Below are 16865 nucleotides of genomic sequence, written 5' to 3' on the forward strand. Positions count from 1 at the left end.
AATAAAAGTATACATCGTGGTACACATGTACATCATTGTAATAGAAAAATTTGCAATACATTCATTTATGATTTCTTCTTTTTCGATGGAATCTATGCAGATTAGACTTAAGTAAATCACATTTGTATTTTTCTATCACTAAGGGGCCCACATACTCTCTGTTTGTTATGTGAAAATGTATAAAATAAAATTTGCATCGAAAAACTCATTAATTATATATTCAAAATTTTTATAAAATATTTTATAATAAAAATGTAATCATTGCAAAAAAACATATGTAAATTGGCAATTTTGACATACACACGGAAATATACATGGGTAATAAATGTCACAGAACATACGTGTAATGCATTTCGTCTGATAATACCTTAAACAGACACTAGCCTCATGATTAAAATTATATAACAAAAACAAAGAAATATTAAAAATAAATCCTTTGATATATATAATTTTGTTGTCATAGGGAGAAATAGGATGAAAAAATAATTAAACTTTTCTGAAAAGGTAATAGCATGGTAGAAGAATATTCTTCTGCCAGGGGAAATAGATTATAATTAAAAAAATGCTCCCACCCGTGATCGAACTCACCCATTAACGAATCTTTGTATTTTGACATATCTTCTTCTTCCCCCTCTGTCATTACATAGTAAACAATCCCATACATCCATCCATATAACGGGGGTTTGCCAATAAATCTTTCCATATTGCACATTTTTCGGGATATATAAGGAAAGAAAACGTGCTCGGTTATGTCGGAAGTAGCAACTGGTAGTGGTGGCCACAATATGAACAGAAAACACTCATCATCCTCGCTGATCTCCCTCAGCAATATGTCTGCGGATGCATGTCCATCATTGCTAACCCCCGAGGAGGAAGAGGAGGAAAAGCAACATCTGCAAAAGATAATATCAGCTTTGAAATTCTATCGGTAGGCCAAAAAAAAATACGCTTCTCAATCTGCAGTCATTGACCAACATTGTTTGTTTCATTTCAGCAAATATTCACTGGCAAAGGTCAACAAAACCGAAAGTTATCTCAACTCGCTGCCAAAAAGACATCAACAAATGCTGTCCAAATACCGACACCATTTAAGTATTGTTAGGGATTGTATTGACAAGAATCAAGTAGTCATTAAGAAAATGTTGGTGGACAATCCACTCTGTGATAGCTCCTCGGTGAGCCAGAGAGACCTAGACGGACATGTGGCTAAAATACGCCATCAAGAAATGGAACATGTAAGTATCGTTTAGCAAGCGATTTTTAGGAAACTTAAATTTTTAAAGGGCTAGTGTTCTAGATGAATGATTATCGTTGATACAGATGTCCTTTGTAGAAGTAATGAGTGTATGTGTGTAGTTATGTTGGCTGTGGAGTAGATAATTAAAATTGATCTGTTGTAATATTTTTGTTCCATTCCTCCTCTCCTGTGAGGAAACCACACGTGTTTCCTTCCTTACTCTTCTACACTTTAAAACTACTTTGATTCAGTCTGAAGAGCATGTTGAACCTTTTCACATTTTAAAGGCCCAATCGACATTGAAAGCCATCGCACGGGACTGGAGTCCTGAATGTGTCGAAGAACGAGACCAATCCTATAAACCTATCATTGAAGCCATTGAGCAATACTTTAACCCGAAGGACTAGTGAGTATGACTTTAAAGAGGTCCTAATGCATTTTCTAATGAACATTCTTGTCATCTTCTCAGTAACGAGAATGAGGTGAAAATTCTGGTACCTGGCTGTGGTTTGGGCAGGCTAACATATGAGCTTGCCTGCAGGGGCTATGAATGTGAGGGCAATGAATTCTCATATTTCATGTTAATTGCCTCGAATTTCGTGTTGAACTTCTGCACGGACGAAAATATGTATTCCCTTTATCCTTGGGTCCATCAGACGGTCAATAACTTGCGTAGAGCGGATCAAACCGCCGCTGTACGTTTTCCTGACGTTAGCCCAGCTAAAAATAAACCAACTGGAAGACTATCAGTGGTAGCAGGAGACTTTCTGGAGGTAAGAAGTTGTTGTTATGTTTTGCAAGATTTATAATCCATTATTTCCATTTAAGGTTTATACCACTCCGGATGTGTATGACTGTGTGGCAACGTGTTTCTTCATTGATTGTGCAAACAACGTGATCGACTTCATAGAAACTATTTATCGAATTTTAGTTCCTGGTGGCATTTGGGTGAATTTGGGCCCATTGCTTTATCATTTCAGTGATATGCATAATGAGGATAGCATTGAACCGACATTCGAGGACATAATGCATGTAATCGACAGTGTGGGCTTCGAAGTTCTAACCTCCAAGACTGGTGTACGTACAAAATATGCTCAAAATCCAAATTCAATGCTGAAAAGCGAATATGAAAGCCTGTTTTGGATTTGTCGCAAACCGCTTAATAGCAGCGGTGATGGCGGCGACGACATGGAGGCAAATCAAAGCGATGCCGATGGTATGGCTTAGCGAGCCATCAAAAGAAGGACGGAGTGAATTATCATATTGTTATGATTGCACTGATTATGTTTAAATTGATTGACCTGGACAAATCACGAATTTTTGTGAATTTACTAAACATATTTGAATTGATTTTTCTTTATTTTTCAAATACAAAATATTTTGTAAAAACAAATCCATGAAGGCTTCCAATAGAAAAACAATTGGAGTTAAATGAAATTTTATGCAACAAAAATACATATATATATAAATCGTAAAACGACAATGCACACAATTTGTTTTCTTTAAGAGCCGCTGCCACAGTTGGAATTCAGAAACTGAACAAATAACTGAGGAACTTTGTCAAGTGTACTGGTGGTGGCATGATGCAATTTGCTGTAGTTGAGGAACTGTCTCCTTAAACGATTCAGTTGAATGGCAGTCATATTACCAGGTATTTCGACTTTTATTTGACTATTTTTAATGGGGACGGGTCCCAGGATTCCAATTTTCCTTGCTGCCAGAACATCGGACACAATCTCCTGGGTTAAACGATCCAATTCAAATACATAATTTGTTGAACTTAAAGGGGGCTGGAAAAAAAGGAAATTGACTATTAGTGATCAATTCATATTAAAGAGGAAAATATTCCTTACGTTTTGTGTTGATTGGTTTGGCGGCAGAGGTTTCGATTCGAACAGAGCACTGTAGATATTTTCAAATTCTAGCTCATCGTCTGGAAAGGAAACGAAAAGTGGGCTATCCCAACGACAGTTCCCGTGAGGTTCCTCAAATCTCATACACAAGCCTTCAAAAATCTCCTTGCTGTATGCAATATTGGAATTATCTAACAGTGATTCATCCTCCACTTTACTCAGATCTTCTGGCTCGACACCGCAACGACTGCAATTGAACTCCCAGGCACGATCATTTTGTACACCGCAAAACAATGTACATTGTGTACTTCGGGCGGCTTTTGTGGCACAGAATAACTCGTAACGATATCCTAAAATTGTCATTAACGTTACAGGTGGAAATATTGCTATAACCAGTTACAAACCTTTAATATAGTTCCCGGCATCCAATATCACCACGCTTTCTTTGTCCAGCAGGCGTAGAGCTTCGGATTTCAAGTCACTTCTAACCATTTTCTCCTTTTGTGAGTCCGCAAAGTACACGTTTTTGTGGAATCCAGCTTTTGGTATTGCCTTATTCTCGCTTATGTGATGGACACGTTTCCCCCGGCTTTCGAAGTACGATTTCAGTTCCAAGGCACGTTTCGTTTTGCCACTAGCGGGGAATCCAGAAATTACAATCAATGGCATTGTGTTTAATTTATTTTATAGTAGTTTTTATTCTATTTAATTTCGGACTCGATAGTGGAGGGTTTCCCTCTAGGAACTCGCTCGAAACACCAAAATAAAAAACGTTCCAAGTGAGACGAATAAGCAGGGCAAAACATATAGCAAGATAAATCAAAAACAGAGAGCAAATTTGCGAGAATGTCTGTTGTTTACGTATGGGAATTAAGGACAATGCAATCAGCTGGAAGAAAGGACACACAATTTCGAAGTTTTTCTGGATAACAAAGGAAGGAAAAGAGGGTTAAAATATCAATATAATTGTCAGATGCAAACTTGTTGTAGATTTTTATTCGCCAACATATCAGCCAACTGTTTACCATTATTCCGTACACATAAATGCGGAGATGTGAACCCACCTAAACCACCCCTAAAAATAGTAGTTGGGAAGTTTTCTAGTTCCTCATGTCTCATTTGTAAACAACATAGATTCTCGTAGATTTTGCTTTTCGTTTATTTTTTATCAGAGCATTATGTTTTGCCTTCTTATTTGTCCCAAGCGCGCATTTGCTCTGCCCATTCAAATCGAACAGCTGCACCTAATTTATTTCGTCGTTAATTGTTTTAATTAAATACAAATATCTATAAAAGTTTAATTATTTATAAATTCTTTCACGTTATGACTGCTGAATTAAATCTCTCAATGGATCCAAACATAACTCCATCGAGAAAACGAAAGCGCCAGCAAACAATCCCTGAGGAAATTCTTACCAAAACGGCAGGCTTCACAAATGAAGCGTTCAGTTCTACACCGAAAAAAATATTAGCCAAACGGCGGCTGAACAAAGAAAATGCTGCTGCCTTTGCAGCAGGCCTGGAAATTAAGTCTATAGCTGATATAGCCAAAAATAAGGATGATGCAGCAGAGGAACAGCAAGTGCCTGCTAATCCCTACGAGGTATTACGCAAACCACCAAAGAAAAAGAAACGTCCAGCCGAGGCAGCTTGTTTTGAAAACCCAGCATTAAATATAAATGTTCCGGAAAAACAATTCAATCCATATGAGGTAGGTGGAGAGTAATGATTTACATGGCATTTATGAAATTTCTTTTCGTATTTTTTAAGGTTGTGCGTGAAAGTATTCCTTTGGGAAATTCCAATTGCTTTGTTAATCCGGCATTGAATTTAAAAACTCAGGATGTTCCGGCCTCCAAAAATCCCTTCGAGATACAAAGGGAACCAGCAGCAAAAGAGGATATACCAGTGATGCCTTGTAAATTGAAAATAGGCCTACCTTTTGTACCCAATGTAGGTTGTCGCATAGATTTTAAGGATATGTCCATGTCCCAGTTAACACCCACCAAGCTTTTGGCAGAAAAACTTGTATTTTCACCAGTCGTAATGAAAACCAACAAAGTGTCTTTGGGATCCATTGGCGAGGAGGAGACGATGGACATAGGCAAAGAATTGGATTGTTATCAATTGGAATTGGAAAATAGCATAAATGAGGCAAAGTTACGTAAAAATGGCATTACAGAGCACTTGCCTATGTCTCCAATTAATGAAAGTGTTCAAGTGGAAGAAACAGTTGAGAGGCATACACAAACCACACACACCGAAATAGAAATAAGGGAGGGTGTTGTTACCAAAATTGTCGAAGAAGAAACTACAGAAACAACTACATTGCAACGCATAGAGGAAGAACCGAATGAAACAGATTCCAAGGAAATAAACACTAATCCATTGCAATGCATAGAGGAAGTGCGAAGTGAAACAGATTCCAAGGAAATAAAGACTAACCCATTTGAGCAAACTAATTTGTCTGAAGTTCCAGTTCCCAAATTGGATTTGGGTATCAATAATCCCTTTGCTGTAGATGATGATGATGTCATTGCCGTTAAGCCGGAAGAGTTGGACGAACTGTATGGACCTGATAGTGACATTCAAGATGCCAACGAGTCTTTTGACTTCAAGACACCAGCTCCATTTGTTCGAGCCTACACGAAATCTGTCCCAGCTTTAAAAGTAAGCAAAGAATCCTTGGAAAATGTTGAGGGGAACAATAACGACAATAAACCCGGTGAGGGTAATTCAAAGAAATCAATGAATGTCAAGAATATGATACGCAGATCCATACGTAAGTTAATGCACCCCAATGGACATCAAGTGGCAACCAAATCAGAAACATGCGACAGCGAAAACCATGAGAAACCCACACATGGTGGTATTTTAAATAGTATACGTCAAAGTTTACGACGCAAGCCGTCCAGAATTCCCTTGGAGGAAGAAGAACCATCCCAAATCACTGAGTTGTCCATAATTGATGGCAGCGAGAGAACGATGAAGCTTAAATCGGATTTAGTTCAGACTGAATATGTGAAAATTGAAGATTTAACAAATGAAAAGAAGCACACCATACGTAATAGCATACGTCGTTCAACACGAGAAGTGGGTCATCACTTGATGAAATCTGTGTTTCACAAGAAACATGAAGAGTATGAATTCAACCAATGAATAAAAGAAAGATATTTGTTTACCATTTCGTTTTTTCCCAAAGATTTTTTTACAATAATACTAAGTTATTTTCTCTTACTTTATACTTAAGTATATTTTCAATTTTGAATAATTGCACTTTTACATATTTTTTTATGTACGTTATTACAAAAGTTATCAATTGCACCTTTATCAAATAAAATAAAATGCCCATTTAAAAGTGTGTGTAGATTCATTTGTAAACTGTTTGTATGAGAGGTTTGCGTCGGCTCTGAATTGGTTTGTAGGCCTGTTGATAGACGCTTGTTAAGCGCCAATGTTCTGGATAGCCGCCTTCTCCAGCTCCACCACCATAGCTTTTAAAGGGCGGCACTAGGGTGTCAATGTCATAGTTCTTTTTCGCATAGGGATTGCGGGGTTTTGGCACTACCAAGACACGTTGTGAATGGGGGTGATGATGACTACCCATGCTGCAACCACTATCGGAACTAACGAAATGTCCTGCTGCATTGAATCTGGGTAGACCCGCACGAAATGCTGCTTTACAGGGCATCCTTTTCTCCGTAAAATGGCGATGACAGTTTGGTTCAGGTGCCACTTTGTGGCAAATGCGAGATCGGGCTCTCCTAAAAAATCCTGGCCTTTTACAGCCACCAGGATCAAGGGAAGAGTCAAAATCACATCCTGGCCCTAAGTATTTTTCTCGCAAGGTTTTATAATCTTGATCGGATATATCGGGGTTTGATTGAAACTGTTTGGTGAGTCGTTGAATCCTGTTGCAAGCACTATTTTCCCTTGAAACACTTCGTGCTCTTGGCATGGGACGGCAAAGATCCAAATCCTCATCAGTTTGTATGCGATGACCACCAAAATCAGTCTTACGTCTTAAAATATCCTTGTCAAAGAATCCAGTTTCGCCCAGGGTATTGGTAAACACCCCAGCTGAACGTCCAGTATTTAAAGGTGGGTCCTCTCGTGGACTTTTCACAAAATTAAATACAGCCGGACCAGCCGAGTCGTTTGAGCCATCTACGTGTCTTGGTCGAGGTGGTTCTTGAGCGGGTAAATCCCAACAAATTGCCAAATCCATTGCTCCGACTTTTTTGTCTGGATATGGGGCAGCAGAAAAGGATCTAAAATTGTCACTATTATTGTATGCTCTGGGTACAACTCCTGATGTTTGAGGTCTATACACTTTCATTTTGGTACAATGCGTGGGACCGGCGTTGTGGGTTTTAACTCCAACCCCACTGGCTATGGGTTCAATGTCCAAAGCCAAACCAGGATTATCCCCGGTAATTTGTAGTCTTCGAAATGCAAGATCAGCTACACAGTCCGGCAGGGGGTTGTGCATTAAATTCGTCTGATGCATACGTCTGGCCAACTCAAAATTTGTATGGGCTGGAACTACGGGTGATGGACAACGTTCATTTGGTTTTCCTGTTATGGTTTGTGTTCCATTCATTTTCGCCGTCGAATCGTCTTCGAAGACATTTGAAGAAAATTGTGTGTCATTCAATTTACCTAAGGTGTTATCGAGCAAATCCAAATTTTGTATGCGTGGTGAGAGATTTGAAGTGACCAGGGCCGAAGTTTGAGGCAAAATTGGCGTAAGCTTTAATGGTGGCGGTTCACAGTTGTTTGGTGGAGATTTACACTCATGGTCACCCAATAGATTTGCATCCAATTTCAATGGAGGCTCTGTATTGTAATCTCGATTGTATTTATTTTCCAATAGAGATTCTCGGGTGGGATGTTGATCCTTGAATGAGGTGAAGTCACCGGGTACGTATTCCAAATCGAAGGACTAAAATGGAAGTAATTATGCTAATGATTTAAATTTACTTATCTAAAGATTTAGGTGTGCTAATTTTAGTGGGGGTGCATAATAATTCCAATTTTATTTAAAATTTTATTGAAAAAGTCTAAAGGATACCAATGAATGAATTAATCATAATTTTTATATTCGATTTTATCTTACATCCTTCTTCTCACAGGAATGCAATGGTTTGTTTGGTTGTGCCACTCTTCCCAATGTCTTACATTTGCTTGGATATGTCAATCGAGTACCGGCAACACCAAAATCCGGCACATCTTGGGACAGATTTGTTCTAGTCAAATACTTGTGATATTCGTCACCAAATTTGCGTGTCAATTTGTCGGGCAATTGGTAAGTTCCGGAAAAATTACCCCAGGGATTTTGATTCAGTCTGGAAATCGGCAGATAGATATTTAATAATTCAAAATAAAAGAATACGAAGGAAGAAATACTTTTTGGAACCATCCAACAAATGACCTCTTTCATTGGCTATGAATTGTGTAGAGCCTTTTCGTTGGCGCGGTCTGGGCGGATCTCTGGTTTGCCATTTGGGTATCTCCCAATTGCCTAGACGGCGCGAGGCATAGGCTTGTTCAAACTGCAGCAAAAAACAAACAGAATGTTTTACAAATTTTAAAGACAAACAACAACCTGTTCTAGTCCTTACTCAAATATCCTGTAATTCCATAATTTATATCATCATAATCCTCCGGCAAACAAACAAAATGTTAGACAGCAAAAAAATTGCTACCTAACGGAACGGATACAACAAAACACCCCCTTTTCAAACACCAACAGGAATAACATTACAATGCTAAAGAAGAGAATTGACTTCATCCCCTGTCCCCTGCCATATTCGAGGGCAATTACACATTGTTCGCCATGCAACATCTCCTCATAGACAACTTTTTAAGGACATGTGTAAAAAACTATTCCGTTTTAATGCCACTTAAGCCGTTGTTTGTTTTTCTTCAAATAAAAAAAAATGATGCACAATTGAATTCTTGGCTGTTATTTGACAATTTTCCATGCTGCACTTAATCCACGGCGATCATTTATCACTTTCCAACCTAACCTCAATAAGATGGGGGGATATACCATAAGCTGAGGAGGCATGCAGACAAGTGTTATAAAAGTTATAGTCAAAAGTTACAAGGATTAAAATACATCTGTTATTGTTGAACAAACAGAAATAGAAGCCAGCTGGTCGAGTTAGTGGACTACTAACTATTCAGCAGAGCGATATATGAGTCTGGAAATAAGAATTTGAATGAATATTGCTTCAAAATAAGATAAGTTTTTCGATTTAAAAAAATCTTTATTAGAGATTGAAATAATAAATTTGGACACGTCTTGTGAATCAATCATGAATCATGAAAATATATATGATATTGAAAAGGCCCAATAGAGGCCAATTTATCGTATATATACTATATACTTCTCTGCTATGTACTACTACTAAATATGTTAATTTATATTATATTTAAATATTATAGATTTACTTTTTGGCTTTAAAATCTTGTGTAGCGCCTTAAAGTATGCTATAAAAGTGCTAAACATAAATGTGGAAAACGTCACATTACGGTTGACACAAGCATAAGCTCTATGTTTTTATACCCTCCACCATAGTATTGAGGGTGTATTAAATTTATCATTCCGTTCGTAACACCTCGAAATATACATTTTAGACCCCACAAAGTATACATATATTCTTGATCAGCATAAAATTCTCTATTGTCGATTTAGCGATGTTCCGTCCGTCTGTGGAAATCACTCTAGCTTATGAACGAAATGAAGTAGTTTGATAAAATTGTACTCAAATGTTTATAATGTCTGTAGGACTTTTCCTATTGAAAATGGGTCATGTAGGTCCATGTTTTGGTATAGCCCCTATATAATTGTACCTCCTTATTTTCGGTATTTTATTGATTTAAGTGACATTATTCACCGGAATTGTTTGAAAATTGGTATTTAAAGTTCGTAATGGATACTACAACCTGTGACAGAAAATTGTCCGGACAGGCAAGCGTCTTCGTATATCCCCCGTATAACGGCACCTTCTGATATTTGGTATTTTGATGATTTTAGCGACGTTATTCACCGGAATTGTTTCAAATTTGGTATTTGCAGTTCGTAAAAGGTGCTACAATCTATGACAAAAAATTGTCTGTGGAGGTCCAGGAATTCATATATCCCCCATATAACAGTACCACCCGATACTCGGTATTTTGATGATTTTACGACATTATTCACCGGAATTGTTTCAAATTTGGTATTTGTAGTTCGTAAAAGGTGCTACAACCTATGACAGAAAATTGTCTATGCAGGTCCAGGTCCTCGTATAGCTCCCATATAACGGTATCTCCCTATATCCGGTATTCTGATTATTTTAGCAACATCATTCACCGGAATTGTTTCAATTTTGACGTTCGTAATAGATATTGCAGCCAATGACAATGACTCGCCTATGCGAGTTCACGTCTTCGTATGGATCCCAAAATAACGGTAACTCCCTATATTCGGTATTTTTGAGATTTCAATAGAATTTTTTACAGATTCTATTTTTTATTTATTTTTTGCAAATTTTGCAAAATTTTCCAAATGTTGGAGCATATTCAAAATTCGACTCTGCCGAGCTTACAGCTTTTTAACCTGTTTTATTAAGGAACGTTCCCCTACTCGGAAAACAGGTGAAATTTGTAGCATGGTAGAAGAATACAGGTAAATGCATCAACGCTTGGGAACATAGATATGTCAAATAATTTTAAATGTTCTTTCAAATATAAGTAGATTTGTACACGTTTTCTTATACGACATCATTCGGAGGTTATTATAATTCGCATTTTTCAAAAATTTTTTACAATTTTTAATAAATTTTCATTTAACATTTTCAATTCCAAAATTGGTTTTACAGTTCATTGTTCCAGCAGCTGTGTCGATGCGTCTACCTATATTCTTCTACTATGATTTACACGTTTACATATTACTCTTTATCTGGATTAACTTTGAAAATTAACCACTCATAATAAATGTCACAATGGAAAAGATAATTTTAATTTATTGAGGTTGCTTAATGATCGGGGATAACCGCACTATAATTATAATAGATCAATGCATCATAATAGATCACTACTGTTCTTACTGCAAAAAAAGTCTCTCAGTCTGTCTGAGAGTATAACTGTCAAAATCTATCTATCTTCGTTCTCTTACAATTGATTTGCACACTATTTACTTGTTCCGTTGTAATTTAAAAATGTCAAAATTTGTCCAAGGGGTCTTAATCAAAAAACCCCTCTTCGTGAGAACCACTGGACCATTCGCTCTCTGCTCGCCCATATTTTTTAATTTGTTATATGTAAATTACAAGAAATTTGATATCTTCATCTGTGGCCAAAAAATGTTTTATTGTAATGCCGCTGGTGTTATTGTGCCTTTTTCCGTCAACACTTGCCATGATGACATTATTTGATTGAAAACCACATTGGCACGCGTTCAAACACGAGGCTGTGGCATAAGACCACATAAACTTTTCCTCCCACCCCTCATCACATGCCTTTATGGAAATGATGTAAACAATCTCAATCAACACCAGGCCACACAACCCTCAAACTAACTTCAAATTCACACATACAAAATTAGTGAATAATTAAATTTAACGGTAAGAGGCGTTAAATTTGATACTTAAATGAAAGAATATCTTGTTTTTAGTCTCCCTCCCTCTCTCTTTGTATGCCGTTAGAATTTGTCAAATAAGTAGGTATTTCAAATTGATTTTAAACTCAATTAGCAAATTGTTAACAATGTGAATTGTCTTCAATAGAATAGATATAGCGGCGGGGTCATCTTTTCTTGTTTTTTGCAACAAAACGTTCAACCATCCATCAAATAGCCCAAGTTGTCCCTGACAATGATTATAATGTCAAATCTCTGGGGCAACATTTATCAAGAGTTTACAAGCCTAGCGACATGCAGCACGTAGCACACACCCACACTCTTATAGACCAAATCCTCCTTCCACCTTAGAGCATACGATTTTCACACAGAAGACACACAACGGCATGCACGCACCCTTTCAACCCCCTTTCGATGTGGGCGCTAGCTGGTATTTGTAAGTTAACACGTGTATCAATAGAATTGAAGATTTTTTTGGGATTTTATCTATTTGGAGGTGGGCATCACCCGCCTAAAAACACTTGTTACGATAATCCCCGTTTTATGACACTCCAACTTTAAATACAATAATACTTAGCCACTGTTGTAATTTAACGCTTCTCGCTTCGCTTTACCAACCGGATAATGGATAGCTGGACCCCTGCCTGCCGCTTTTTTGTTTCTTTCTTTGACTAAAACAGATGTCGAATCAATTGTTTTGAAATTAACTTAATATTATCCTTGTATCGGTGTATCGTTACGGTAATTGGCAGCAATAAACGTTTGTTGCTTCGGTGAAAACTCCTACGAATGGGCGCGCTGTATGCCGGCAAATACTTGAATGCCAGAAAAAGTTTTGCAAAACAAAAAAATAACAAAGCCTGTCACATTTGACCCAAAAAATATTTTGACAAAATACAATAATTCCTTGTACCAGGATATGGTTTTCTCTTTTTTATTTATTTATTATTTTTTTTTTGTTATACATGCAAATGGTTTCATATGTATGTACATTGACGAGATTTATACATATACTGTTAAAAAGGAGAAAATACGAGGTGCATTTTTGGTAATTATTTTAAATAAAGTCTTAGAGAGAGAAAGTTTCATGATAGAAGAATACAGACAGTGGCATCAACACAGCTGCTGAGGCAATGAACTGTCAAAACGATTTTGAAATTGAAAAATTTAAATGAAAAATTATTAAAATTTGTAAAAATTTTTAAAAAATATATATCATAACAACCTCCGATTAGCATTGTATAAGAAAACATATAAAAATCTACATATTTTTGAAAAAAAAAAAAACACTTTAAAATTTTTGACATATCAATGTTCCTAAGCGTTGATGTATCTACCTACATGGAAAGTTTTTTTATTATGAGGGAGAGTATATTTGTCTCTATTTTAAAGAGAATAAGTAATGCCATTGACAATAATTATTTAAAGTATTATTAAAATCATGTTTTGGGGCCCTACCTCAAATACATCTCCAAAAAGGAGAGTAACAAGTACAGAAGAGGCCGGGCCAAACTTTGAATACCCTCCATCATTTGGAACGAATTTGTTAATTAAAAAAATGAAATCCGTTAAAAATTCTGATAAAATCTTCAAATTACCGAATGTAGCCGTTATATTAGGATCTATATGGTAAAATCATAAAAATGCCGAATATAGGGAGGCTATGGGGGCTATACGAAGACGTGGACCTGCACGGACAATTTTCTGTCATTGGCTGTAGTATCCAGTACGAACTTCAAATATCAAATTTGAAACAATTCCTATGAATAATGTCGCTAAAATCATCAAAACGCCGAATATCGGGAGGTGCCGCTATATGAGGGCTATACGAAGACGTGGACCTGCCCGGACAATTTTCTGTCTTAGGCTGTAGAATCCATTACGAACTTTAAATACCAAATTTGAAACATTTTCAGTGAATAATGTCGCTAAAATCATCAAAATATCGAATATTGGGAGGTGCCGTTATATGGGGACTATACGAAGACGTGGACCTGCACGGACAACTTTCTATCATAGGCTGTAGTATCCATTGCGAACTTCAAATACCAAATTTGAAACAATTCCGGTGAATAATGTCGCTAAAATCATTAAAATATCGAATATTGGGAGGTGCCGTTATATGGGGACTACACGAAAGCTTGGGCCTGTACGGACAATTTTCTGTCATAGGCTGTAGTATCCATTACGAACTTTAAATACCAAACTTGAAACATTTTCGGTGAATAATGTCTCTTAAATCACCAAAATACAGAAAATAGGGAGGTACAATTATGTGGGGACTATACCGAAACGTGGACCTATATGGCACATTTTCAATACCAAAAGTCCTTCAGACATAATATACATTTGAGTAAAATTTTATCAACCTACTTCATTTCGTCCGGAAGCTAGAGTCATTTCCACAGACGGACGGACATCGCTAAATCGACATACGAGTGTTATGCTGATCAATAATATAGAATACTTTGTGGAGTCTAAAATGTATATTTAGAGGTGTTACAAACGGAATGACAAACTTAGTATACCATCACCCATAAAACGTAAATATATGATAGTGATATTAGATGTGACTGGTTACTTTTCCTGCACGAGCTGTCCATCAACATCTTTCTCAGAGAGTAAGGCAGTTTTATTCTCTTTTACAAGGAAAATGCGAAAAGTAAACAGACGGCATTCCTGCAGAAACTTGAAACTAATCAGCTGATTTGTCAAAACAAATCAATTGTGAAAAACAAACCAAAAGAAAGATAGATTTGACGTTTGTCTAAAAATGTTGGAAATAGTCTTTTATTTTCTTATTACATATTAATATTTACGTTTTTCATTATTTATTTTATTCATTATTTATTTTATTTTTCCAAAAATAATTAGTCTTGCTAAAAAGATATAAACCAACAAAAGAAAACATCTGAGAACTGTCAAAATTTCTCTCTCCGACTGCTTTCTTTTGCCGACATTTCGGGTTAACAGAGGAATTCCAGTAACTATTTGTAACAATTGTTACAAATTTTAGAGTAACCAGGCACACCTATTATCTACGGTAGAATTAAGCAGGTAAAGTCATGCAATCATATGTTCAGATCTTATCAGAAATGTCTTTAGTTTCTTGATTTTACCATGACATTACCATTGTTTTTCTCGAAAATCTAAATTTGATTACCATGCATTCCTTCAATGAATTTTTTAATACATCTTAACAAAATCACTATTTGTTTATCCAGGCCATTTGATCCTTTCCAACGAACCTCGTATATAAATGAAAACAACTATTTTATTTGAATAACGTGCGTGAATTTCATTTATACGGTTGCTATGCAAGTTATTTTGTTTATAGACCGATTTTGACGGAGACAACAGAATGTAGACAATGTTTTACAGCAAATACTCACAAATTTACGGACATACACATATATAATTTGAGGAAGAAGATGATATATTTTATGGATACATAGTTAATTGGCGATAATATTTGCACAGATAGCGACAACAGTCGAAACTAAACATTTCGCGGTTAGAATCAAAAATTCGATTTCTTTATTCAATTTGTATTCTTTTTGATCCAATTAATCTCTTTAATACCTGATTTGCACTATAATGTGCTGCCATTTGCAATTGAGAATATTCTTAAAATTCCTTTTTTCCACAAAACTTTTAATTTCAATAAAATTGTTCTTGTTTTGAATTTGATTATTTTTGCAAAACTATTTTCAAAAAGTTTTCTTATTTTTCTGTTTAATTTGAAACATTTGATTGCGTGTGAAGTCTTCCAATTTCAAAATCGTAACTAAATGCCACAACAGGAGTTTGAAGCCGTTTTCAAGGAGAATGTGCAGTTTACTTTTTTTTGTAAGAAAATGAAATTCCCATAAAATGTTGCTAAAGGTTACCATTTGTGTGAAAGGCTTTTTCGTTGTGTTTATTGGAATTTTTTTTGTTTAGAACTTGGACAACAAAACAAACATTAATTATTACCTTGGTTATGGGGATATTTTTTTATTGGATTCAAATATTCGAGGTTGGTGTAATAATTTGAAGAGCCAAAGGTAAATAAACAAAAATTTTGACATACCTTGTCAAATATAATTTCACTGAAAACAGGTTCACATCTCTGATTTGTGTATATGCTATCGATTTATGAACATTTGTTTTGACTATGACATGTTTTTTTAAAACGTATAATTTAAATATGGTAGAATTAAGAAGGTAATACCATGTCATTTACATTTTTTCCAAATTATTAATTTGACAACATCTCATTGTCAAAAGGTATATTTAGAAATCGATTGTATACACAGAAATCGGAGATAGGAATCTGTTTTTTAAACGGTGAAATTCGACCAGGAAAATGACAGAAAATGCAGAGATCATATCCATCTCTTATTATTATTATTTAAAATTAATTTTATTTACCGCGAATTTAAACAAAACGTAAACAAATTCTGACATTTCGTTTGGTCGGTGTAATAACACATTATTGTGCCATGGGTACAATTATATAAGGTATTCTCATTTCAAATAGTAATATCCAGCTCTGCGTTTCTAGTAATTTACCTCCTCAAATATAACTTCATTGAGAACAGATTCCCATCTCTGATATGTATATATGTAATTGATTTGTGATCATTTATTTTGACAAAAAGATGTTTTGAAAATTATACAATTTTGACATTTCATCTGGATGCTGTAACAACTTATTATTGCGCCATGGGTACAATTACATAAGATATCCAGCTCTGCGTTTTCTGTAATTTATTTTGTTAAATATATTTTCGTGGAACACAGGTCCCCATCTCTGATTTTTGTAAATACACTCCATTGATAAAAATAATAATTTGACAATGAGATGTTTTCCAAATTATTATTTCAAAAAGTTTAAACAATGTTAACATCTTAATTTTAACATGGAATAAATGTAAAGATTATGTATTTACGAAGAATCTCTGGTCAAAGGAAACAGAGTTTTTAGATGTCTCACCTTTAATTTCTTATTACTTTATCTTACAACTGCCAATAATTTTGGCTTATTAAACACAGATTGAGTTTACACATGTTTTAAAACACCTAATTTAAATTGTCAATTTCATTGATTTTTCTAAAAGATTTGGGCGTTGAATATTATAAATGTCTTAATAAACTCGAATTT

General features: G+C 35.6%; 5 protein-coding genes across 6 annotated transcripts; 2 read left to right on the top strand and 3 right to left on the bottom strand.

Annotated features, from left to right (window-relative positions):
• Window positions 1–647: 647 nt before the first annotated feature.
• On the top strand, window positions 648–2720 carry LOC101898635 (carnosine N-methyltransferase). Of its 2 annotated transcripts, none has more exons than XM_005175493.4 (5): window positions 648–928; window positions 995–1235; window positions 1489–1643; window positions 1707–2010; window positions 2066–2720. In XM_005175493.4, the coding sequence occupies exons 1-5, from the start codon at window positions 750–752 to the stop codon at window positions 2462–2464; spliced, it is 1278 nt and encodes a 425-aa protein (XP_005175550.2). In that variant the 5' UTR covers window positions 648–749; the 3' UTR covers window positions 2465–2720. The 2 variants fall into 2 exon arrangements, with proteins under 2 accessions (XP_005175550.2, XP_005175551.2); XM_005175494.4 differs by having other exon boundaries at window positions 1525–1643.
• Window positions 2565–4085, bottom strand: LOC101899612 (protein KTI12 homolog). Its single transcript, XM_005175498.4, has 3 exons — window positions 3495–4085; window positions 3091–3440; window positions 2565–3027 (listed from the first exon to the last, which is right to left on the bottom strand). Exons 1-3 carry the CDS (start codon window positions 3757–3759, stop codon window positions 2740–2742), a joined length of 903 nt encoding a protein of 300 aa, XP_005175555.2. The 5' UTR covers window positions 3760–4085; the 3' UTR covers window positions 2565–2739.
• Window positions 4086–4238: 153 nt separating this feature from the next.
• Window positions 4239–6448, top strand: LOC101899449 (titin homolog). Its single transcript, XM_005175497.4, has 2 exons — window positions 4239–4801; window positions 4861–6448. The coding sequence occupies exons 1-2, from the start codon at window positions 4415–4417 to the stop codon at window positions 6247–6249; spliced, it is 1776 nt and encodes a 591-aa protein (XP_005175554.2). The 5' UTR covers window positions 4239–4414; the 3' UTR covers window positions 6250–6448.
• LOC109614309 (uncharacterized) lies at window positions 6368–8099 on the bottom strand. The gene has a single exon (XM_020039726.2). It carries the CDS (start codon window positions 7691–7693, stop codon window positions 6461–6463), a length of 1233 nt encoding a protein of 410 aa, XP_019895285.2. The 5' UTR covers window positions 7694–8099; the 3' UTR covers window positions 6368–6460.
• A 21-nt stretch (window positions 8100–8120) lies between these two features.
• Window positions 8121–15525, bottom strand: LOC101891034 (protein Flattop). Its single transcript, XM_020039725.2, has 3 exons — window positions 15302–15525; window positions 8500–8645; window positions 8121–8438 (listed from the first exon to the last, which is right to left on the bottom strand). Exons 1-3 carry the CDS (start codon window positions 15326–15328, stop codon window positions 8201–8203), a joined length of 411 nt encoding a protein of 136 aa, XP_019895284.1. The 5' UTR covers window positions 15329–15525; the 3' UTR covers window positions 8121–8200.
• Between the last annotated feature and the right edge of the window lie 1340 nt (window positions 15526–16865).

This window comes from Musca domestica, unplaced genomic scaffold (assembly GCF_030504385.1).
Source record: "Musca domestica strain aabys unplaced genomic scaffold, Musca_domestica.polishedcontigs.V.1.1 20, whole genome shotgun sequence".
In the NCBI taxonomy this organism is placed as follows: domain Eukaryota; kingdom Metazoa; phylum Arthropoda; class Insecta; order Diptera; family Muscidae; genus Musca; species Musca domestica.